At 44.7% G+C, this 26550-nt stretch overlaps 1 protein-coding gene across 1 annotated transcript in view; it reads right to left on the bottom strand.

Annotated features, from left to right (window-relative positions):
• The window catches only part of CDC40 (cell division cycle 40), a 222364-nt gene that overhangs the window by 68242 nt on the left and 127572 nt on the right, over positions 1-26550 (bottom strand). Inside the window, exons 8-10 of the mRNA XM_063917128.1 lie at positions 10338-10412; positions 9645-9690; positions 124-225 (exon numbers count right to left, since the gene is read on the bottom strand). Coding sequence (XP_063773198.1) covers positions 124-225; positions 9645-9690; positions 10338-10412 — 223 coding nt within the window. The remainder of the gene's footprint in view (positions 1-123; positions 226-9644; positions 9691-10337; positions 10413-26550) is intronic.

Below are 26550 nucleotides of genomic sequence, written 5' to 3'. Positions count from 1 at the left end.
TCTAATGAGAATGGCACGTCCAACAGACAGACAGCAATAACACATATTAACACTGTTTAGTGTCTCTGTGCATTTATAATCAACAGCTCTGATAACATGCGGTCTACAAAATATCAACAGTACCTGTTTCTGAGTCCCATAACTTCAGATAACGATCATAGGCGGCACTTAGGAACTGAGTTCCAGCATTATTGAAGCAGATGTCACGAACAGCTTTACTGTGCCCTGAATTACAGGAAAGAAGGAGAAAACAGTCTCTCAAATGGTGTTCCAAAGCAGGGTTATTCCACATCAACTCAACACAGTTTTCAGATTGACCATTTCAGATTGTGATGAAATTTGGTATAATAAATGCTGCCATGGGTGTAAAGAAAACCCCAAAATCTTAGGCTGATATGTTCAACGGTTTTGAAGTTATATGCCTTTAAAGCTGCAATTTTTTCACAAAATATGTGGTATTAAGGTTTTGTTTTTTATTGCACTTGCAGCTCACCACATTGAGCTAGAGAGTTGGGCAAGGTCTAATTTTAAACCTCTTTTTATGGGCTTTCATATGATATATAACACAGCAGTATGTTTCCATAATAATTACAAATGTAAAATTTTTCAAAAACATTTTGATTTTCTCAAAAAGCCAATATTAAAAAAAAATATTTTTAAAAACTCAAAAACGGTCCATACTGTTTATAAATTTGGGATCATAATGGGATCACATGCTACAAGAGCTTTTATTTTTGAGTGATTCATGAAAATTGTATTAAAAAATAAAATAAAAAAATCAACAAATAATATTTTTCCAGTTAACTACATTAGAGGAATGCAGGTGTGTTTGGGGACGAGATTCTGCAGACAGCGCCTGCTACCAATTCATGTGGAAAGACACTTCAATTGTGTTAAATAGGCCCGCCTTTTACATTTTTCTGGTGGTCCAGGGACAGGATAAGCTTGGGTGGGCTTTAAATAGTAAAGAAAAGCTCATTGGTCACTAAGTGAAGCCCACCCAAAACTAACCTGTACCTGGGCCATTTGTGTCACATTTGAAAAAGCAAAGTGTTTAATTACAGAGGGGTATCAGACTGGGAGAATGTGTGCTGGGAGCAGGGAGGAATGAGTGTTGGGAGGGAGACACGCAGCAGACTGGGAGCAACACTATACTAACAAGAGGAAGCCTCAGTCACCCAGCAATCATTGGGCCAGTGCTCAAGCTACTGTACAATTCTCCCTTTTGTGGTGTATTACAAGGGAAAAACAAAAACGGAGCATCTTAGCTATGTTGTTATTTCAGGCTGTCTGGAACACAACAAAGAGACAGTCTACTGCTTCCACAGGAAACTCAAACTTCTTGTAGAATAAAATTCACCAAAAATATCACCGAAAAAGATTTTCTACATCTCCGATGGGTGTGCCACAAAATGTAAGAACAAGAAAAACTTTGCCAACGTATGCTCTTATAAAGAGGACTTTGGTATAGGAGCAGAGGAGCATTTTTCCACGATTGCTCATGGAAAAGGGCCTTGTAATAGTGTAGGTGGCACAGTGAAGAGGTTGGCATCCCGAGTTAGCTTGCAACATACATATGATGATCAGATTCTTACACCACAACAACGTTTTGACTGGGCAGAGGAAAACATAACAGGAATGCATGTTACTTTTTTTTTACTTTACGTTAAAAGTTTTTCTTGTTTTTAACTTGTGCGGCTGACCCATCGAAGAAGTCGAAAAATCTGTTTTGGTGATCTTTCCCATTTATTCTACAATAAGTTTGAGTTACCTCTGGAAAGAGTAGGCTGCCACTGTAATGTGTTCTAGACAGTCTGCAATAACAGCATAGCTAAGATGATAAGTTTTTGTTTTTCCATTGTAATACACCACAAATGTGACACAAATGGTCCAGTAACAGGTTAGGTTTGAGAGGGCTTAACTGAGTGACCAATGGTCTTTCTTCACTATTTAAAGCCCACCCAAACCCATTCTGTCCCTGTCAAAGGCAGGCCCATTCAACACAATTGAAGTGTCTTTCTACATGGAGCAGGCGCTGTCTGTAGAGCCTCGTCCCCAAAACACACTTCAGGAGGGATGTAGTGAACTGGAAAAATTATTGTTTGTTGATTTTTAAAATACAATTTTCATGAATCACTCAAAAATGAAAGCTCTTATAGCGTGTGATCCTATCATGATTCTAATATAAAACGTCGGGGATTTATTAACAGTATGAGCAATGTTTGAGATTTTATTCACAAAATTTTAAATATTGGCTTTGTGAGAAAATCAAAATTTTGTTTTTGAAAATTTAAAATTTAGCTATTAGACTGTTGTGATTTTTATCTCTTCATAACATATACACTTAAATACTCCCACTAAAGAAATTTTTCAAATACAATAATATAGTTTCATAATAATTTAATTTCATATAAAACAATTGTTAAATGATACAAGTCAACATCTCCATCACAAGAAACAGACTGGACACCCTTAGTAGGGCAAGTTTGTCATCAATCAGTGTGTTACACTTTATGTGATCTAATGTGTCACCAAACGCGTTTCATCAACAAGGACTTCTCCAGGGGTGTGCTTATCATAAAGCTGTAAATTTACTTCGTCAGTGTGCCAATCTCACTTACTTGTTTTACCTGGTTTTAAAGAATATCCATGCTTGAATCCAGATTGTCAAATCAAATTGACTGATGTACTAATTAAGTCACCAATTCTCAAGCAGGGATATCCTAAAACCTGGAGTACAATGGCAGACTTTGGGAAACTCTGAACAAGGAGGAGATCTGCAATTCTTGTCAAACACAGTCAAATAAAATGTCAGGCTGACAGTCATTTTATGTGTGAAACCCAGCAGATTATCATGGGCATACACGGCAAGAACTCACACAGTGTACGGTCACACGATATCTGCTTTCCTCTCCTGAGGAGGACACAGTTTCCAGTTCCACCCCTGTGAAGGAACAAGGAAATGTAGGTTGCTAGGACAGGGGTTAGCTTACATTGCCCAATGCAGACGACTTGCAGCGCAGAAATTATTGGATCAGACATAGCAGACGATTCGGCAGGACCAACAAATGGATCATTTGTGGTCAGTCACTGATCCATACAATGCAATTATTATAAGCAGCTGGAAATTGACAGCATCGTGCCAGAGAGTAACTATTAGACCAACAATGGACCATGAGCATCTATTAGTTAGGAAAAGCAAGAAATAAATCTTTGTGGAGTCTTTCTATAAATAACAAAAGAGGATTTTGGTACTTACCGATAAATCCATTTCTCTGAATCCTCTAGGGGACACTGGAGTTCCTTATACAGTAGGGGTGTGAAGCTTGCAACCGGAGGTGTGGCACAATCTAAAATTAGCATTGTCTGCACAGCCGGTTCCTCCCCCTTCACAGCCCTCCTCCCTCAGTTTGGAAAATTTGACTGAGAGAATAGGACAGGACACTTGAGCACATGGCGAGGAACGTAACCGTACAACCTATCAAACAGCACCTAATAACTTCTAACTTGAAAATCAACGCTGTTTGGACAAACTTTGTAAAATCCACATTAGGCACAGAGCCGCAATGTGAGTTGATCCTATGACCTTGTTTGTCAAAGTCCAGGGACTAACTACGTGAGTCACAAGAGTCCTTTGAACAGGAAATGTGAACCCAGCAGACGGACAGCACCGAGGCGGGTGTCCAGTGTCCCCTAGAGGATTCAGAGAAATGGATTTATCGGTAAGTACCAAAATCCTCTTTTCTCTTTCATCCACTAGGGGACACTGGAGTTCATTATACAGTAGGGGACGTCCCAAAGTTATCCCCCGGGGAGGGAGTGCTGTCGGTGACCTGCAAAACTAAACGTCCGAACTTAAAGTCCTCGGACGCGAAGTTGTCAAACTTATAAAATGTCGCGAACGTGTGGGCTGAAGACCACGTCGCCACTCCGCAAAGGTGAGTATTGGAAACACCTCTGGCAGCCGCCCATGAGGCACCCACTGATCGGGTGGTATGAGCACCCGTCCGAACCGGAACCTGTTTTCTACAGGAAATATAAGCTTGCCGAATGGCAAGTCTAATCCATCTAGACAAAGACAGCTTAGATGCTGGCCAACCCTTATTTGGCCCATCATAAAGAACAAACAAAAGGTCCGACTTTTTGAAGGACAACATAACCTGTACGTATACCCGTAAAGCTCGGACCACAGCCAAAGACACGTCCCCATCTGCAAGACCCCGGAAAGAAGGGACCACAAGCGGCTGGTTTACGTGAAACCCCGAAACAACCTTAGGAAAGAAATCTGCGCTTGTACGGAGTTCTGCCCCATCCTCATGAAAAATTAAAAAGGGACTCTTACATGATAAGGCTCCCAACTCAGAAAAACCTTCTGGCCGAAGCCAAAGCAAGCAATAAACGAGACCTTCCAAGAGAGATAGTTCAGGTATGTTCTTGTCAACGGCTCAAAAGTTGGTGATATCAAAAAGTCTAACACCAAATTTAAGCCCCACTGCGCAGTGGGAGGAAGAAAAAGGGGTTTGTATCCTCAAAACCCCCTGTAAAAAAAAAGGTTTTAACATCTTGCTGATGAAATAGGATGGAGAGAGAGACGAAATTTGAACCTTCAGAGAGCCGAGCCGGAGCCTTACAGCCAGACCGGCCTGAAGGAAATTCCCGACACCAGGCCATGTACGTCTTCCAACTCCTGTAGTAGGGCATGACTGTGACCGGTTTTCTAGCGGCAATCCTCGTAGTAATGGCCGTTCTTGGTATCCCTCTGTTACTTAAGATCCGGGTTTCAATATCCATGTCGTTTAATGCAACCTGTTCAAGGCTGGGTGTAGGAACTGACCCTGAGACAGCCGGTCCTCTTTCTGAGGTAACTGCTAAGGATCTTCTACTAGAACCCCCGCAGGTCTGAGTACCAACTCCTGCGGTGCCACACTGGTGCGATCAGAATCGCTCACACTTGTTCTCGTTTCACCCTTTTCAGAAACCTGGGTATGAGTGGGAAAGCCGGCAAAATGTAAACCTTCCTGCCACACCAAGGAAGTGTTAATGCGTCTACTCCTGCTGTTGGATCTCTTGTCCTTGACCCATATCTGGGCAGCTGATGGTCTTGCCGAGACGCCATTAGGCCCCCTTGAGGTAGACCGTCTCCTCACTACCATGTCGAAAATCCGTGGACTTAGGCACCACTCTCCCGGATGCATGTCCTGGCGACTGATATAATCTGCTTCCCAGTTATCCACACCTGGAATGAACACTGCCGAGAGGATGATGGTTCGCCTTTCTGCCCACAACAAGATCATTGTGGCTACCTTTAACGCCATCCTGTTCTTCGTTCCTCCTTGACGGTCTATGTAAGCCGTCGTCCTGACATTGTCCGACCGTATGTTCACGTGGTGACCCATGACTAGGTCTTCGGCTAAGAGAAAGTACTTGTAACTGCACTCAGCTCGAAACTGTTTATGGGTAGACTGCCGTCTCGTGACGTCCTCCAGTTCTGAAACTGATGGTCCTCTAGGACGGCACCCCAACTTCTGAGACTAACTTCCGTTGTGAGGACCTCTAATCCCAAATGCTGAAGCTCTTGCCTACTGCGAGATTCCTATGTAACTACCCCCAAATTAGGGAAGTCTGGACCTGTGCGAAAGCCACATTCCGCGATACAGAAACCAGTGCAAACTTGCTCTCTGAGCAATGGGGTCCATCTACAATAGTTGGGAGTCTGTCGTATAGTAGAGCCTCCCACGAAGCCACCCGTTTCATGAGAAATTGTACACAGAGGTGTATGGAAACCGTCTGTGATTGTAGTACCTAAGCCACCAGTCTCTGAATGTTCTGGATCTTGCTCTCTGTGAGAGCTAGAAATTGAATACTATGAGCTGGCATTAGGATGGATTTCAGGAAATCCACACTCCACCCATGACGAGTGAGAAATGGATGAATCGTCTGAATATCTTTGATCAGCTGTACCCATACGAAACGAAAGTATTCTTGGTGAGGAGTCCAAATCAGGATACAAAGGTATGTATCCTTTATGTCCACAGATACCATGAACTTCCCCTGTTCTAGACCTGCAATGACCGATTGGGTTGATTCCATCCTGAGACTGTAGGTCGTTAGAACTGGTTAAAAACCTTCAAACTGAGTAAAAGTTTGACCATCTGGTATTGTGTAGCAAGTTCTGAATTGCCGACAGTGATGCCCTCGCTCTTGAGCGGAATGACAACATGGGCGTTGTAGAGATCTATCTTTAATCTAGGGAGAAAAACTCCCATGGATCCAAATTTCTCTTTTCAAGTCTCGGACCCGGTCTCCGGAAACCTTTCCAACCCCTACCCCCCACAGGGGGTCCACGGTGAGTTGTGACGAGACCTGAATACTAGCTACTTGGAAATTTCTCTGTTGTCCGAGACTCTTCCAGCCCGAGAGCGAGAAATAAAATTATCCGAAAAATGAACCAGTCGCCTCTAACGCCCATTGGTATAATTATGATACCCTGTAGGGAGGAGATCCGACTCTCATCCAAGTGTCTGAAGTTCTTTGGACCAAGGAAAAAACGTTCCCCTCCCAGGGAAACGTCTTTCAAACTGGTAACTATAAACCTCCTATTCGAAACACGAACCCCCTAGGTCCGTTTGAGATGGTCTTGCACTTAGATGTTGGATTCCCATTGCAAATCCAACCAACCTAAGACCCTTGTTTTTCAGTGGGACAATGATAAATAAGAATGTCCCGTCGATAAACTAGGCAGAGGTGAGCCTACCCTCGTTATGGGATCCGTTTGTTGAATTCAAAATTCTGTTAGTCACAGAAACCCTTGAGCGAGCTGATCAGGATGCCAATCTCTTTAGTAGCCTGATAAGTATATGTGGCTAACTCTCGGATATGCTCCTTCAGTTAACCTTATATTTGGAAATTTTGGAAGCCTTTACTGGCCGCCTATTGGTACCTCAATCTTTACGCCTGTAACGGTTCGTCTTCCGTTACGAGAGCCACAACCTCTTCTCACTGTTACTCTAGGGTAGGAAGGGGGCCCCATTTCCGTTTTCGGCCATCTCGTTATACCCTTACGGATGGAGTAATCCCAACTATGCAGTCCTCCCTGGTTTCGGATAGGCTCGCAGCCCATACTCATTGTTGACATATATGCACGGTTATGTTTCTTAACTTTAACAGACCATGGCTCCAGGGTTGTGTGCACATTCTAAACTGTTGCGCACCCCAGGGCTAGTAACTTAGTGCTCATCGCTTTGAGCAACCAAACTGAGCCTTGCGGTCCCATGTGTCTTAGATAAACCATATACATACCACTCCGCTGGACCTTCACCTATGAGAATAGGAGAAAAGCCGTAGAAATATTGGGAGCTCTGAAGAGTATTTTCAATTCTTCTATTAAAAAAAAATAATTAATAATGAATATAAATACTCATTCAACCATCACCCCCAAACCCCCCACTGTTGATGCAGGTAGAGTTGAATAGGGTGATAATATCTGATGCTCCCTTCTCCGTCGGACCTGTCAGCAGCATCCGTTGGAGGCATTACGTATGTCAAAAAAGGTAACTGGAGTTACCGTGTTGGAAATAGGTCTTAGCAACTTTGTTCAGTGCAATTGACGTTGAATACGCACCCACACATAATACATTGCAGTGCCTTTTTATCATAGGCAACGGAATACCGTAGCGGAGGATGGGAACAAATTTACACTGGATTGACTTGGCTGGATTCATTGAGAGAGAAAGGAAAGAAAAATAAATAAATTATATATATTGCTTTTGTTTTTTGTTGTTTGTTTTTTTTCAAACAGCCCTGTTGCATCCCCCGTACACTCAACTGTGGTTCAGTTCTGAGGTTGGGTTTGATATCCAGTTGTTCCCTTCATCTTCACAGGATCTTTGCCTTAGACATCCATTGAAAATTATTTAGTATAATATAGTCTGTTTTAAAATCACATGGAAAATCCTCTGCATCAGAGTCCTAACCTACAAACCACCAGCAGAGGGAGCAATTACTCTATCTAAAAAACCTTTCCCCCTGATCTGACTGGCCAGGAAACCTGACTACACTGATGGGGGCGTATACCTTTCCTTTCAGCATCTTGGCGCCCTTAAGATATTAAAATATGGCCGCCTGAAAAGTTATGTACACCTCGAACTATGTACTGGCTTTTTTAGTGCCCTGCTCCACATCAGCTACGTTCCTGACGCGTCTCCCACTCTCCTGCCCACCCCGCCTAACTTGCACTGATCGCATGCATATGGGGAGGGGGGGGGGGGGGGGGGGCGCGTGGGTTCCAGACACCTCAGTCTCTGAGCATGTCCTCCAACCATCAACTGTGCTGCTCAAAAAAAAGGGAGTCCTGGAATAGTCTGAGCTCCCTCTCCCATGTGACAGAGCGCACCGTTCACTGTGCGCTCTCGATCCCGCTGGTTGCCCCCACACGCGGCCGAAGGAATCCCCCCAGCCGCGCGGCACTACACTGTTGTCCGCCGTTTGGCGCGCTCTGGGACCGCTCTTCTCCAGGTCCCGTAGCGGCGCCAGCTGACAGGGGATATAGGCCTGTGACTGCTGCTCAGTGCGCGCTGGGACTGCTCTCCTCCAGTCCCGTAGCGGCGCCTGCTGACAAGGGACACCGGCCCGCCCCGCACTGCGCGATCTCAGTTCAGCGCGCTCCGGTGCTGCTTCCAGGTCCCGGAGCGGTGCCTGCTAACAGGGGACATCAGCCCGCCTCCACACTGTGTGCCCGCTGGCCGGCGAGACGCTGTGGGGAGCCGAGATCAAATATAGTGGTCTCATCTTTGCTGGGAAAGCCTAACAAAGCCCCTTAGGAAAAATAATAAAACAAACCTAACTAGCTCCCTTGTGATTTTAAATACAACCAGTACTCACGGTTGGCGCCTTCAGAGAGATGCAGACCCCTTTAGCTGGAATCTTTGTCTCTCCATGCTAAACTTTGTCCCCCTTATATTAGGGGGCCGCAGCCTTTTTCTCTGGTAAAGCCTGCACCCCCTTTCATTTAGGTGGGATCGGGCATTTACCGTTTTGTCTTTTAAAACCTGCACCCTCCCTTTAGTGAGGAGGGATTGGGCAAGTATAAATGAAAATAAATAAATAAAAAATAAAATAAAAAACCCTCTGTGCCTTGTACCTTCTTGGCACAATTTTCCAAACTGAGGGAGGAGGGCTGTGAAGGGGGAGGAACCGGCTGTGCAGACAATGCTAATTTTAGATTGTGCCACACCTCCGGTTGCAAGCTTCACACCCCTACTGTATAAGGAACTCCAGTGTCCCCTAGTGGATGAAAGAGAAATAAGTTACCCAGTATACTGTTCACTACTGGGACTACAACTGCCTAACAGTTACCAAAAAGAAGAACCAAAAAAGCTGAACAAAGATGTAATTGAAATCCATGTAGGACACATTCATAGTGATAGTGGCTGGACAGAATATAGATGTACATTTACAGAAGAGGGACTCATAGGTTAGATAAGCAAGGAACAAGCATGCATTGAACAGCCTATAGTGTGCCTCAGTACCATGTTACCTATAGTAAAGTGAGCAGAAACTTCTTTGCTTGAGATAAGCACCTTGCAATAGTAAACCCAATAGAAATATTTAGTTTTCTGTTATTATTATGAAGAGGCTTACTTTACCTACAAACGACCGCAAACATCTTCTTTCGTTGTACACTTCCCAGACCTGTGAGGAGATGAATAAAAAAATAGATATATAATGCGGCTTTCATTTCTGCAGCTTTCACAGAATTTTCACAAAAGCTTGAGCTTTTGAAAATACTGCAACCAAATGGGAGCTATTGCCAAAATATCCTGTGTTAAAGCTACAAGAGCTGCTTCCCAGACTGGTATCCATGTGTAATAAAAAGTAATGGGGCAGATGTATTAACCTGGAGAAGGCACAAGGAAGTGATAAACCAGTGATATGTGCAAGGTGATAAAGGTACCAGCCAATCAGCTCCTAACTGTTAATTTACATATTGGAGCTGATTGGCTGGTGCCTTTATCACCTTGCACATATCACTGGTTTATCACTTCCTTATGCCTTCTCCAGGTTAATACATCTGCCCCAATGTTTCAAACCAACTATTACAATGTTTGACTAAATACTTCAAAGGTCCTTTTAAAACACGCAACTGCATTTATGCCAGGTCCAGATGTTCTGAATCTGGTGCTACTCCACATGACATGGTTACTATAAAGCTATGTCAAGTCCTATAAAGTTTCCATAAATGTCTCGAAGTAATTGAGCTTGCAGGACCACCTGAACCTGTACACGAGTACGATTTAAAGCTAGAGAGGTATACTTAGAAATGTTTCACAATTACTAACCTTAATCTTGCAATCCATGGAACAAGACAGTAGTAAATGGCCAGAGAGGGGGAATAACCTTACAGCACTGACACCCTAAAAATAAGCAGAGATTAACTTAAAAAGCATATCAAACTCTAAACGCAGACTTCAGTGTGATTATCAAATATGCAGCTTTAAATATACTGTATGAAAAGGAAGAAAACAAACGGTTCTACCATATTACATTAGCAAGATAAAAATGTAAATGAGTACAGAAAGTGTAAAGATAAATATTGAAAAAAAAACTAATGACCAGATGCAACTCACTTTGTGGTGCTGAATGCAATGCATGAATGAACGGTGACTGTTACAACAGAGCAGATACATCCATGTATCTTGTATAAACTCAGGACATGTACAGTATTTGGCCAAAACAGAGTTATAGCAGAGACAGAGTGTTTCTTCCACCTTTAAGTCTTAATCAACAGGCAGAAACATAAGTCTTTAGTATCTTGATTGTTGTACAGTGCATCCGGAAAGTATTCACAGCGCTTCACTTTTTCCACATTTGGTTATGTTGCAGCCTTATTCCAAAATAGAATAAATTCATTTTTCCCCTCAAAATTCTACACACAATACCCCATAATGACGTGAAAAAAGTTTTTTTGTTGTTGAGATTTTTGCAAATTTATTAAAAATAAACTAAGACATCACATGTACATAAGTATTTAGAGCCTTTGCTCAATACTTCGTTGATGCACCTTTGGCAGCAATTACAGCCTATCTTTGGGCAGTTTTGCCCACTCCTCTTTGCAGCACATCTCAAGCTCCATCAGGTTGGATGGAAAGCGTCAGTACACAGCCATTTTCAGATCTCTCTAGAGATGCTCAATCGGATTCAAGGCTGGGCTCCGGCTGGGCCACTCAAGGACATTCGGAGTTGTCCTGAAGCCACTTCTTTGATATCTTGTCTGTGTGCTTAGGGTCATTGTCCTGCTGAAAGATGAACCGTTGCCCCAGTCTGAGGTCAAGAGCAGGTTTTCATCCAGGATGCCTCTGTACCATTGCTGCATTCATCTCTCCATCTATCCTGACTAGTCTCCCAGTTCCTGCCGCTGAAAAACAATCGCCACATCATGATGCTGCCACCACCATGCTTCACTGTAGGGATGGTATTAGCCTGGTGATGAGTGGTGCCTGGTTTCCTCCAAACATGACACCTGGCATTCATGCCAAAGAGTTCAATCTTTGTCTCATCAGACAAGAGAATTTTGTTTCTCATGGTCGGAGTCCTTCAGGAGCATTTTGGCAAACACCAGGCGGGCTGCCATGTGCTTTTTACTAAGGAGTGGCTTCCGTCTGGCCGGTATCCAGTTGATAGATAGTGTCTAGTTAGACAGTCAATAGATAGACACCATATGTTAGACAGACATTAGGTCGACAGGGTCAAAAGGTCGACATGAAAAAGGTAGACAGCACAAAAGGTCGACATAAAGATAGACAAATGTTTTCTTTAAATGTAACATGTTTTGGGACTATTTCATACCCTCCCTTTCCATGTCGGCATAGAGTTAGTTATAAACCTTGTGGCGAGCGCAGCGAGTCACCGAGCCCGAAGCGTGGTGAGCGAAGCGAGCCCCGCGAGGGTATGCCTTTCTACAATTGGAGGTCCCAGATGATAAAACTATCCACACAAACCACAAAAATGCAAAAAACATGGTGTCTACCTTTTTTGTGTCGACCATTTTCATGTCGACCTTTTGACCCTGTTGACCTTTTGTTCGGTCTACTTTTTTCATGTCGACCTTTTGACCCTGTCTACCTAATGTCTGTCTAACATATGGTGTCTATCTATTGACTGTCTAACTAGACACTATCTATTATACCACAACCCATCTGGCCACTCTACAACACAGGCCTGATTGGTGGATTGTTGCAGAGATGGTTGTCCTTCTGGAAGGTTCTCCTCTCTCCACTGAGGAACGCTGTAGCTCTGACAGAGTGACCATCGGGTTCTTGGTCACCTCCCTGACTAGGTCCCTTCGCCCGCAATTGCTCAGTTTAGACGGCCAGCCAGCTCTAGGAAGAGTCCTGGTGGTTCCGAACATCTTCCATTTACGGATGATGGAGGCCACTGTGCTCATTGGGACCTTCAAAGCAGCAGATATTTTTCTGTACCCTTCCCCAGATTTGTGCCTTGAGACAATCCTGTCTCGGAGGTCTACAGACAATTCTTTTAACTTCATGCTTGGTTTGTGCGTAGACATGCACTGTCAAGTGTGGGACCTTATACAGACAGGCATGTGCCTTTCCAAATCATTCCCAATCAACTAAATTTACCACAGGTGGGCTCCAATTAAGCTGTAGGAACATCTCAACAATGATCAGTGGAAACAGGATGCACCTGAGTTCATGGCAAAGGCTGTAAATACTTACGTACGTGTGATTTAGATTTTTATTTTTAATAAATTTGCAAAAAGCGAAAGAATTTTTTTTTTTTCACGTTGTCATTATGGGGTATAATGTCATCAGAGGTTCAAACCAGGAGGACTGTAGAGATTCCAACATCACATTCAAATCACAGGGTGCCGTAGGCAGAACATAAGGAGGTTGTATGTGGAGTACCCCTTGCAAGAAGGTCTGAATTTTTGTCAACAGTGCCAATTTCTTCTGGAAGAAAATGGAGCGCTGAAATCTGGACCTTAATGGAACCCAGGCGTAAGCCCTTATCCACACCAGCCTGCAGGAAACGTAAGAAACGTCCCAAGTGGAACTCTGCAGGTGAATACGTGCATTCCTCGCACCAAGAGACATATCTTCTCCAGATATGATAGTGTATTGACGTCACAGGTTTCCTGGCCTGAACCATGGTAGCAATAACCTTTTTGGAAAGGCCCTTGTGAGCTAGGATGTTCCGCTCAACCTCCATGCCGTCAAACGAAGTCGCCGTAAGTCCGGGTGGACGGACGGTCCTTGTTGAAGATCTCTTCTCAATGGTAGAGGCCAAGGGTCTTCTACTGACATGTCCAGAAGATCCGCGTACCACGCCCTCCGAGGCCAATCCAGGGCAATCAGAACTGCCTGGACTCCCTGATTTCTGATTCGCTTGAGCACCCATGGGAGTAACGGAATCGTAGGAAACAGGTAGACCAGCCAGTAAGGTCACAGCAGCGTCAGCGCATCCACTGCCCTCGCCTGAGGGTCCCTGGTTCGTGAGCGATACCAACAAAGCTTCTTGTTGAGTCAAGAAGCCATAGTGTCTATTTGTGGGCAACCCCATCAGTCGATGATCTGCTGAATCACCTGATGGTGAAGCCCCCACTCTCCCGGGTGGAAATCGTGACGACTCAGGTAGTCCGCTTCCCAGTTGTCTACTCCCGGAATGAAGATTGTGGACATTGCTCTTGCATTTCTTTTTGCCCAGAGGAGTATCTCTGACACATCTCGCATGCATGCTCTGCTTTTTGTACCTCCTTGCCGATTGATGTACGCCACTGCTGTGGTGTTGTCCGACTGTACTTGGATCGCGTGATCCCTGAGCAAAGGAGAGGTCTAAAGTAGAGCACTGCAGATCGCCCGAAGTTCCAGAATGTTAATCGGGAGGAGGGATTCATGGGCTGACCGCTCCCCATCCTCTCAGACGCGCATCCGTCGTGAGGAGTGTCCAATTCTGAATCCCGGAACTCCGGCCTTCCAGGAGATTGGAGGACCGCACCCATTACAGGAGGGAAATCCTGGCCTGAGGTGACAGCCGAATGATCCGCTGCATCTGCAGATGTGATCGGAACCACTTGTTCAGGAGATCCAATTGAAATGTTCTGGCATGGAACCTCCCATATTGGATCGCCTCATATAAGGAGACCATCTTCCCCAACAATCTTATGCAAAGATGGATGGATACTTGAGTAGGTAGGAGCACCATGCGGACCATCTCCTGAAGTGTTCTCGCTTTGTCCTCCGGGAGGAACACCTTCTGGGCCACAGTATCCAGTAACATCCCCAGGAACAGGAGCTGCTTAGTTGGCTCCAGGTGGGACTTCTGTAAATTGAGAACCCACCTATGTTGTGACAGAAGATGGATGGTGCGGTCGATGTGGAGCAATAAAAGCTCCCTGGATCTTGCTTTTATCAGCAGATCGTGCAGGTTAGGGACAGCATTGACCCCCCCCCCCTGGAGCTGGAATATCATCTCCGCCATTGCCTTTGTGAATACCCTTGGAGCCCACAGCTCTGAAGGGTAGTGCCTGGAACTGGTAGTGATCCTCCAGTAGGGCAAACCTCAGATAACCCTGATGAGGTGGCCAAATTGGAATATGAACGTAGGCGTCCTTGATAACCATGGAACACATGAATTCCTGTTCTGCCAGGCCGGCAATCACGGCCCTCAAAAATTCCATTTTGAACTTGAAAACCCTTAGGTAAGGGTTCATGGACTTTAGATTCAAAATGGGCCTCACCGAACCGATAGAATTTCTAATTGAGTTAATCAGTTTGGTTTTGCAGGAGAATCATTTCTTGTATGCGGGTAGATTTTATAGGCAGGTGTCAGGGACCGCGATAAGGTCGAACCTGGCACCTGCCTATGCAAATATCTACATGTACTGGTTTGAAAATACATTTATTATGCCGAGATTTGGAAACCAGCTTGCACATTACCATAGATTTATTGATGATGTTTTTGCACTTTGGAGGGGGACGGAGACTGAGTTCCAGCAGATGGTGGTGGCACTTAATGAACTTGATACACCAGTTAAATTTACAGCAAAATGTGATAAAATGAAGCTTGATTTTTTTGGATGTCACGATATATAAGTGTGATAACGGCCTAGGTTCAACACTTTTAGGAAAGATACAGACAGAAATTCTTTACTGTACGCTACTAGCCATCACTCTCCAAGTCTGAAGATGAAGTTACTGATCTTACAGTTTATACGTGTCCTAAGGATAAATACCGACCAATGTTTGGCAGAACAACAAATCCTTGAAGTTAAGGCACGTTTAAAAGAGCAGGGTTATGCACACAAAACGATTGAGAGGCTGTCTTGCTAAAGCACGCCGGAAGGTTGCCAAGCCCACGGTAAAAGCAGGACAAAAGAACAATAATCGGATGATCTATGCAAGCAGATATGATAAGGCTAAAGTTGTGAAAGATGCTTTTAGGCACAACTGGAATATTATTGCATCTGATTCCAAGCTTAAAAGATTAACAGATCGACAACCGATGCAGGCGTATCGTCGTGGAGCAAACTTGAAGCAACACCTAATGAGACCATTGATGAACCCGACAAAAGATAAGGGTGGCACGTGGTTAAAATCTACTAAAAAAGGTTGCTTTAAGTGCCTGGACTGCACAACCTGTAGGTCCATGATCTCGGGACCAACCTTTCCACATCCACATAGTGGTGTGCAAATTCCGATAAAACATCGCTTGCACTGCCTGATGGACCATGTTATTTATCTGATTACTTGCCCTTGTGGGTTGGCTTATGTAGGCCTTAAGAAAAGGTGCTTTAGAGACCGATGGCCAACCACAGGAGTACGATCCGCCAGGCAATTGAGACGGGTAGCTCGGATAAACCAGTGGCAAGACACTGGATGGAACTAGGGCACCAAATACCGACCCTCCGGTGCAGAATCATTGATTGGATACCGCCATCAATAAGAGGTGGTGATCGGGTCTTAGAATTGCATAAACGAGAGGCCGAGTGGATCTGTAGGTTGGACACAATTGCCCCTAGGGGTCTGAATGAGCAGTTAGTGTTGAAAAATTTCCTGGGTTAAACCAGTATGATTGGCTCCACCACATTTGTTTTTAATTAATTTTCTCATATATATATATATATATATATATATATACATATTTTCTAACTTTAATATATGTGTTTTGCATGTATGTCTGCCTTATGTATACTGTATTTAGATTACGCAATGATGATGTTTTTATAGCTTTTTGCTATAATACAAGTAGCCTCTTAATGTTCACCTGCGTGTATTAAAGAAAATTTGTTTAATATACTCTCCTTCCAAATATATAACAGTAAATTACCAACTGGTATTGTATGTACCCCGGTGTGGAGCGCATGTGAGTTCCACACTCATTTATACATTATTGATATCCAGAAGGTTTGGACGGGCGGTGGAACGCATATGCGTTCCATAGCCGTCTGTAGTGATTGTTGAGCGGTAGCGGAAGTGACGCGCTCCTGTGGAAATCCGCCGTGTGGAGCGCTCATCTGTGTGAATGGAACGGACGTCGTGGCCGCGCGGCATACACATGCAGGGGGTATTTAAGAGGCTCTTGTGGAACAGGTATGTTAATTCCGCTGCATTAACTCTGCTTTGCTGCTACCGCTGTTGGCTTATAATGTTGGTAAGCTTGACAAAGGTTATATGTTAACCGAAACGTTGCACAATGTCTGTATGCAAACCCTGTGAAGCCTTGCATTTATTGGTACTGTGAGTACGGTATAAAAATGTTCTGAGCAAACTTTAAAAGTGACTTGGAGAGTGCATATTTCTTTGGACTTTGTATATATATATATATATATATATATATATATATATAGATATATATATATAGAGATATATATATATATATAGATATATATATATAGATAGATAGATAGAAGTTAAAAAGGCATCTTACCCATGCTGAATACTTAGGGGTTAGCGGACACCCTATATGAAAAAGGGAGTGTCTGTACAGTGGTAATAATAAATTATTTATTTATTTCTACCCACATTCACCTGTGGCGCCGTACTCCTGTTGCTTCACACATATGTATGTATGTATGTATGTATGTATGTATGTATGTATGTATGTATTTATTTATAATATACATACATACACACTCGCGTACACATACATATAAACGATCTTTCTTCCACGGTGATTTAACATGTACAGGAAGATATTGGGGGTGGCTATAGGGATATTACTTTGGTCAAAAGGTAATCTTTTTGGATATTTACATTAAATACGTTGATTCTGGGGAGGGGGGGAGGGGGCCTTAACGAGTATATTGATATGGTAGCCTTTCTGTAGTCAGCTTAGCACGTGACATAGGCTGTCACCTCTCCTGCTATTATATTCATAAAGATAGGGTAGCCTCCTTCTTGTTCGTTTAACCCCTACTAGTATACTCGCCCCTGCTCTTCTCCTTTTTGTTCTTTAACATACATATATCTGGTGATATAATGTCTTAACCAGTGTAATACAGATTGTTTGTGTTATATCATCCACTCTGTACAATGGGGCAGATGTATTAACCTGGAGAAGGCATAAGGAAGTGATAAACCAGTGATATGTGCAAGATGATAAAGGCAGCAGCCAATCAGATCCTAACTGTTAATTTACATATTGGAGCCGATTGGCTGGTGCCTTTATCACCTTGCACCTATCACTGGTTTATCACTTCCTTATGCCTTCTCCAGGTTAATACATCTGCCCCAATGTTTGCTGTATTTTGAACAAAGCTGATCCATTGTAAAAATGGGGTTAAGATCAGATAGATGTGATTAGTCCATCAATCCATTTAGTTATATGTTGTCCATTCAAATTTTTCCTATCGGGTACGATCCCTTTTTTCTGCAGCGGGTACATTGGTTTCCACAGGGAAAACATCGGGGTGTAGAGATGGATCTTGATCCACAGGCATCAACAAGCTAAGGGGTATATGCAATTGCGGTCGAATTGCCGCAAATGTCGAAAAACGGGGCATTTTCTACACAAAAAAAAATTCGACAATGCAATACAGTACTTTGACAAAAAAACGCCCATTTCAGATTCGACTTTTTTAAATTCGACAGTTGTCAAATTCGACATGTCTGCAATGGTAAAAATGCGGCTTTTCTACAAAAGTATATTCAATTGAAGAATGTCGATTCGACAACAGTGCTTTTCGACAGTCATTTCGTCAATTTCAGTCCGCATCATTTTGGTGGCGGAATCTAATAAAAAATTTTAAAAACAGTTTTTTTTTGTGTTTTTTTTTGTTGCTAATAGCATATCTACTTATATTAGAAGGGATTATCTACTTGGTTTGTCTATTAGGAGCCACAAGTATTATTTATATATTTTTTAAAAGAATATTTTTTATTTTTTTACTGACTAAAATAATATGAAGAGATCAGAGCATGTTTTTCAGTGGGAAGGGGTGGTAATAAGTTAAAAATCTTGAAAAAAAATGCGTGGGGTCCCCCCTCCTAAGCATAACCAGCCTCGGGCTCTTTGAGCCGGTCCTGGTTGTAAAAATATGGGGGGAAAATTGACAGGGGATCCCCCGTATTTTTACAACCAGCACCGGGCTCTGCGTCCGGTCCTGGTGCAAAAAATACAGGGGACAAAAAGCGTAGGGGTCCCCCATATTTTTAACACCAGCACCGGGCTCCACTAGCTGGAGAGATAATGCCACAGCCGGGGGACACTTTCATACTGGTCCCTGCGGCCGTGGCATTAAATCCCCAACTAGTCACCCCTGGCCGGGGTACCCTGGAGAAGTGGGGACCCCTTAAATCAAGGGTTCCCCCCCTCCAGCCACCCAAGGGCCAGGGGTGAAGCCCGAGGCTGTCCCCCCCCCCCCCCCCCCCCCCATCCAAGGGCTGCGGATGGGGGGCTGATAGCCTTGTGTCAAATAAAATAATATAGTTTTTTCTAGCAGAACTACAAGTCCCAGCAAGCCTCCCCTGCACGCTGGTACTTGGAGAACCACAAGTGCCAGCATGCGGGGGGGGGGGGGGGGGGGACGGACCCGCTGGTACCTGTAGTTCTACAGAAAAAAAATACCCGAATAAAAACAGTACACAGACAACGTGAAAGTAAAACTTTATTAGATAAATGCATACCGACACACACATACCTACCTATGTTGACACGAGGCTCGGTCCACTTCTTCAAGTAGAATCCATGGGGTACCTGAAAATAAAATTATACTCCCCAAAATCCAGTGTAGATCTGTCCTCTTCCATTTTGTAATCCACGTACTTGGCAAAACAAAAAAAAAACGCATTTACCCGGACCACGCACTGAAAGGGGTCCCATGTTTACACATGGGACCCCTTTCCCCAAATGCCGGGACCCCCCGTGACTCCGGTCACAGAGGGTCCCTTCAGCCGATCAGGGAGCGCCACGTCGTGGCATTCTCCTGATTGGCTGTGCGCGTCTGATTTTTTTATTCCCCCCATATTTTTACAACCAGGACTGGCTCAAAGAGCCCGAGGCTGGTTATGCTTAGGAGGGGGGACCCCACGCTATTTTTTTCTGGGTTTGTTATACACTTTTGTGCCGTCCAAAAAGTCGAATCCAGGACGAACATATCCGTCAATTGGTCCGTTTTTCGACAGCTGGACTGTCGAATCCGTTTTTTATTGAATATGTCGAATTCGGGTCCCGGCGGCAGGGTGTCTGACTGTCGAATTGTGTCGAATTAAAAACCGGTCGAATTCCAGCCGGAATTCGACCGCAACTGCATATACCCCTAAAGCTTTAGACTGTCCCAGGATGCACTGGGGCCTCTTTTATAACTCCGTCTCCAAACACTGGAGCCCAGTTTCGAGTTGGTGCCTGCAGAAACAGGTCACTTAACAGGGGGGATGCACTGGGCAGCCATGAAAAAGCTTTTAGAAGACTTTAAGGGCCGCAGCACTTACATGTTAGGGTGACATTCTGTGCTGCGGCTCCGCTTGCTCTGGTGACATTCTGCATTGCATACTCCCGCTTGCTCTGTTCCCGGGTACTTGCGGTGGAGACGCTCCGGCTCTAGGCACAGGGTTGCAGACGCTGTCCTGGTTCGCGTGGTTGCTACAGAAGGGAGGAGGTAAGAGGGTCCCCCAGGCAGAACTCACCATTAAATCGCGTTCCGGTCGCAGTCTAGGGAGACTGACTGCGACGCTGGCGTGGACACTGTAACAGAGCAGGGACCCTACTATATCCACCAGTGCAAAGGAGTACAGGTAGGATATGTTAATGTCCACTTTATTAAGACCCCAAAGTACCAGTTGGTGAAGTCCAGCATAGGGGAGAAGGCACTTGAACTGCAGCCCATCCCCCCGGTCCAGGGCGCCATTCTACTATGAGTGTTACCGCCCTGGAGCTGCCTCACACTCTCCCTCACTCCCTGACTGAGAAGCTGGGCGCTATTTTCTAAAATAGCTGCGACTGGTCTCCAGGACTACAGGGCAAGGTCTCCCTTGTAAACCCGCCTGTACATCAGCGCCATGGTTTTACAAACAAGTATTCTACTAGTCAATATGAAGACAGCGTTCGTTAAGAACAAGGGTACCTGTGCCAGAATATATTGTAAGAGTATTCTGATATATACATCCGGTCTCAGGCCATATCTCTCTATCTATATATATTCATATAATAATCCAATGCAATTTTATTGTCATGAAAATAATTACCTGCATTGCAAACGTGAGTATGTGTGCCTGTATCTGCTATGAGATTTCACTGCGGTGTATCCCAGATACGTCTATCACTGTATACTGTACCCTAGGAGACTAGGTGCATCTGGGTCAATATATAGTGCGTCACAGTATTTACCTATTTAGTGTATTCTACTGTGCACTCACAGAATACCGGATTTATTCACAGGTGTTGTGTACTGGGTACTCAGTCACATGCTAACGGATTTATTCGCAGGTATTGTACTCTGTCTGGCTTCATAGTACTAAACCGCTCTCTGTTGCATTTGTGTATAATGTTTAACATGTAGAGCAGTAAATCTGGGTACGCTACTGCATATTGCAGAGCATGTGCAACGGATTTACCCGAGTGGGAAGATTTGTGTAATGGTCTGTGTACTATGTCTCATACATCTCCCAGTTAGTCCGCAGCTTCTGTAACCAATCAGAAGCCGTCCTGGGCTGCGTTGTCAAACTTACTGGGTATTCTCGTTGTACGCTTTATGCCCCCTATGGGACCACCTGTCACATTAGTCACTGATGTCCCTATGGTTACTCCGCTTTAGGTGGGAAAAATGTTGCCTCACAGGTTGCAGTGTGTGACTCATTCCTTGGTCAGGCAAAACTCAATGCCAGGTCACGCTCGTGTCTCTGGGTCTTCTAAAGCGGGCTGCTTCCTCCTCCCTATCCAATAATCTCTCAGATATTTTATCTGAAGAGAGGGGGAATATACTTTCCTGTCTGTCCCTATATTAGGTGTTTCTGACAAGGATTCTTCAATGCTAAATAATGCCACTGCCCTTGTGGTTACTAGCAAGCAAATCCTTCAAATCACTGATAAGCGGATTCCCTTACTGTGGTTAAGCAAACGGATATGTTCACACATCAGAAGGTAATTAAAACTCTGTTACTACAATCTGACAGTTAAGTGGACATCCAACAAGACCCCTGGTCTACTCCTGGGAAGACATTCCCCCTGTTCGCAACGGGCATTAACTTGCCTGCATAGTTATATAACTATATAAGTGGGTAATTCACTACTAGTCAACTAATGTGTCGCCCATCTCGGGTGCCCTTCACTATGCCTGTCACCACTGTCCCCTCAATGTAGGAACTGATAGATAAGTGTGTGGAGGGATGCCTGATGTATATTACTCCCTTACAGGTGTTGTACATCGACCACGATTGAATCTCTTGGGGCTGCAAAATAGATTGATGACAGGATCAGGCATTAGAGGATGAGCTGCCCGAGGATATATCTGACAATGCCAGACATTCCCTGTCTCACAATACCACCGCCACCTTTTTTACACCAGGAGGCGTCCCCTGAGGCAGGTGTGTCGGCTGCCAAGGCATCGAATACGTCTGTCCTGGCTCGCCGTTTTCTGTGGTTGAGGTCATGGATGGTGGAACTGGACTCCAAAAGTCCTTGGAGGTATTTCCCTTTACTGGGGACATCCTATCTGAGGAAGACCTAATTAAAAATTGGGTCTGGATCGGCGACTGCTATGTCTGCCTTTATCTCAAATGCTACTCCTTCTGCAAAGAGGGCAAAAGGTACCACTTTGCACTGCTTTCAGCCTCAAGGGAAAGCGAAGGTCAGGCATACTCGGGATTATCTTGTGCTCCCGATTATCTTGTGCTCCCTAAAACCACTAAGCCCAAGGCCTAACAATCCTGGGCAGCCCATCTGCCTGCTTCTAAACATGACAAACCTGCTGCATGACGGGACAGGCCTCCCCCTGGGGGACCCAGGGTGGGAGGTTGACTTCTGCAATTCACTCAGGTCTGGTTAATGACCACTTCTGACGCATGGGTGCGAGAAGTTGTCTCTCATGGGTACGCAGTCTCTTTCAAGAGGCGTCCCTCTTGCCAGTTTTGCACAACGGTTACCCCTTCGGATCCGTTAAAGGCACAAGCTCTACAATTGGTTGTGAGTTCCCTCTTGGATACAGGAGTGGTGGTGCCGGTGTCTCTATCTCAAAGTGGCAGATGATACTAATCGACCCTGTTTCTAGTACCAAAACCTAATGGGTCTTTCTGGTCTATACTCAACCTCAAATCACTGAACAAGTTTGTGAGAGTATCCAAGTTCCATATGGAAACACCGCACTCAATTGTACTGGCCATGGAACCCGGAGATTATATGGTATCCCTGGATATACATGATGCTTACCTGCATATACCTATCAGCAATAGCTGTGGTTTGCTATTGGCAACCTTCACTATCAGTTCCAGGCTCTGCCATTTGGACTGGCCAAGGCAACTCGGATATACACCAAGGTCATTGCCGTCACCAGGGAGTCAGGATCCTGCCGTATCTGGACAACTTGCTGATCCGGGAAAACTCCCACGATGTCCTCCTCAGTCATCTGCAACTGACGGTAAACTTCCTACAAGCCCACGGGTGGCTCATCAACTGGAAGAAGTCCTCGCTGGTCCCTGCTCGGAGCATGGTGCACCTGGGGGCACTGCTGGACACACACAGTCAACGGCTGTTTCTGTCTCCAGAGAAGGTGCTGAAGCTTCAGGAAAGGATCAGATACTTCCTCTCTCGCCCAAGAGTGTCCATACACTTGGCGATGCAAGTATTAGGCCTGATGGTGTCGGTTTTCGACATGGTAGAGTAAGCACAATTTAATTCCCGCCCTCTGCAGAGGTTAACCCTTTCCAAGTGGGACGGCCTACCTCATCAGATCAGATCTCACATGATCTCTTGGACTTCGGAGGTTCGTCTGTCGCTGACCTGGTGGCTACAGGACCAGCAGTTAAGCAGGGGCCGTCCCTTGTGGACCCCCAACTGGGTCCTACTGACTGCGGACAGCAGTCAAAGGGATGAGGTGCGGTGTTGGAGCAACACTTTTCCAGGGTCGGTGAACCAAGGAGGAATCACTCCTCCCGAAAAACATTTGGGAATTGCGGGCAGTGTTCAATGCTTTGTCTCTTTCCCTGCCTAGTTATAGAACAGGCCTGTTCAAGTACGGTCAAACAATGCCACCACGGTGGCATACCTAAATCCTCAAGGCGGCACTCTACGCCGCATGGCAATGATGGAAGGAAGTGTCAAAAATCCTTTGTTGGGCGGAACGCCATCTGCCAGCAATATCGGCAGTGTTCATTGCAGGTGTCCTCAACTGGGAAGCGGATTTCGCCAGTCGGCAGGACGTGCATGCCAAAGGGTGGAGTCTTCCTCAGGAAGTTGTTCAACTCCCAGTGGAAAAGTGGGGCCTACCAGATGTAGACCTGATGGAGTCTCAACACAATCACAAAGTTCTGGTCTTTGGATCAAGAACCAGGGCTCCTCAAACAGCGTTTGTGGACGCATTGGCAATTCTATGGAACTTTCGGCTGCCATACATGTTCCCTCCAGTGTCACTCCTGCCCAGGGTACTACGGAAGTTCAAAGAAGAATACTACTTCTAGTCGCTCCAGCATGGCCCAGACGGCATTGGTTCTCAGATCTGCAGGGTCTAACGACCAGACCTCCTCGTTCAGGGCCCTTGTGTCTACCCGGACCTGGCCAGACTGGCTTTGATGGTGTCGCTCTTGAAACTTCACTCCTAAGGGTCAAAGGATTCTCCGAGGCGTTTATCCAAACTATGCTGAAGGCCCGCATCTGCACGGATTTATTACAGGGTCTGGAATTCTTACATCACCTGGTGTGCGGCTAAGAATTACGATGCTTACAAAATCAGTACTTACAGACTTCTGGCTTTTCTACAACAAGGCCTGGATTTAGGCCTTCGTCTGGCCTCCCTCAAGGTTCATATCTCTGCCTTGTAGGTGGGGAAAAAAATTGCGTCTATTCCTGACGTTCATACTTTCACTCAGGGTGTTTTACGGATTCAGCCTCCTTATGTCCCTTCTGTGGCTCCACGGGATCTGTATGTTGTCCTGAATGCCCTGCAAGAGTCTCCATTTGAACCTCTTGAGTCAGTGAACCTTACATGGCTCACGGTCAAGGTCCTGTTCCTACTGGCTATTGCCTCTGCCAGGAGGCGCTTTGTCCTATCGTCCACCATTTCTGATTTTTCAGAGTTACCGGGCAGTTCTTAGAACTTGCCCTGGTTATCTACCTAAGGTGGTGTCATCTTTCCATCTTAACCAAGAGATTGTGGTTCTGGCTTTTATCTCTTCTGGTTTGTCCTCCAAAGAGCGGTCTTTGGATGTGGTACGGGCTCTCTGTATTTGCGTGGAGAGGACTGCCTCTATTAGGAGGTCAGATACCCTTTTTGTTCTTTTTGGTTTTCACAAACGTGGCTGGCCTGCGAATAAGCAAACATTGGCCAGATGGATTGGAATGGTGATTGCACAAGCATATGCACAGGCTGGTCGTCCAGCTCCTGCTGCTATTAGAGCCCATTCTACTTGGTCTGTGGGACCTTCTTGGGCGGCCCGCGGTGGCGCGTCCACTGAACAATTGTGCAAGGCGGCTACGTGGTCCTCAGTGAACACGTTCATTAGGTTCTATGCCTTTGATACTTCCGCCTGCCAGGATGCTTCCTTTGGACGCCGGGTTCTCATACCTGCTATGAGGAACTGCTTTAGGACATCCTCAATGTTTTCCATGTGGAAACCAATGTACCCCGCTGCAGAAAAGGAGATTTATGGTAGACTTACCATTGTTAAATGCCTTTCTGCGAGGTACATTGGTTCCATAGTTAAGTCTACCATAAATCTCTCTGGGCTTTATTATAATCCTTTGTTTGGTGCTAGTTAGTTTGAACCCATTGTGCCCCTTAATCAAATTAGTATACCTGGTTAATCATAATTTTTCATTTAATTTATTAATGAACCTGCAATATGTTTATTACATTTTGTGAGGTAGAACACAAATTAACATAACGCCGGAATGTATTTATTTCCGATTCTAACATTATGGAAACTAAAGTCCAGGTCTCCTGTCACTGATTGGAAGTATGTAGGTCATGTGACAAGCGGTCACATGACCTCAACAAGATAGCCAGTATGGTGGAATACAAACTATCATGGCGCTGGAACACACTTAGTTCCAGTTCCAGCGTCATTGTAACCAGCGCCTGTGTTCCCGTCAGTAGATCTGATGCACAGAGGTCATGTGATGAGAGGTCACATGAATGCAGCAGGACGACCGAATAGGGATTAGCGGCGCAGGACGCCGCCATTTAACAGGAAGTGTATCACTTTACTAAGTGACCAGATAACCTCAGTCCCGCCTCCCTCCCTTTTTGATAGGACAGTTTAACCTGTCACACTCATATTGCAGCCCCGCACTGCAGTATCATGGGTAGCAGCAAGGCATTATGGGGCAATTCATTAATTATGGTTTGTTAAACACTTTTCACTAATATAGGGTGGTCATAAGAATCTGCGCTCCTTAAATTAATCAATATGTTTCAGTATGTGTTAGTATAGGGTAAAATAAAGACTTAATTATAAATGATATTTACCTATTTATCTACACTTATCACAACAGAGAGGAAGTGATGTCACTACACTCATCACAATATAAGAAAGATCAATGTCCTCACTCTAACACTGGTGAAACTAGGATACACCACACGTTTCCAGATGGTAAGCACTTTCCATTATATTTTACTTATTTATGCACTATTTATTTTTTATTTTTTTTTAGCATTAAGTCACGTCATTTGATTTTGACCCCATTTACCTATAGTATGAATTATGGTCTAATATGCTGTGATCATCAAGTGCACATATTTTATTCTTTGATGCTACCTAGTCCCTATATTATCAAATCCATACTTTAGATGGGACTCTCTGTTTGAGTTACTGAGTCTGCGTGAAGTAAAACTCCCTTTAATTTGTATTAATGAAGTTGTATTATGGCCCACGTTTGACCATTTTC

This window comes from Pseudophryne corroboree, chromosome 4, assembly GCF_028390025.1.
Source record: "Pseudophryne corroboree isolate aPseCor3 chromosome 4, aPseCor3.hap2, whole genome shotgun sequence".
In the NCBI taxonomy this organism is placed as follows: domain Eukaryota; kingdom Metazoa; phylum Chordata; class Amphibia; order Anura; family Myobatrachidae; genus Pseudophryne; species Pseudophryne corroboree.
This window is presented reverse-complemented; position numbering and strand designations above follow the sequence as displayed.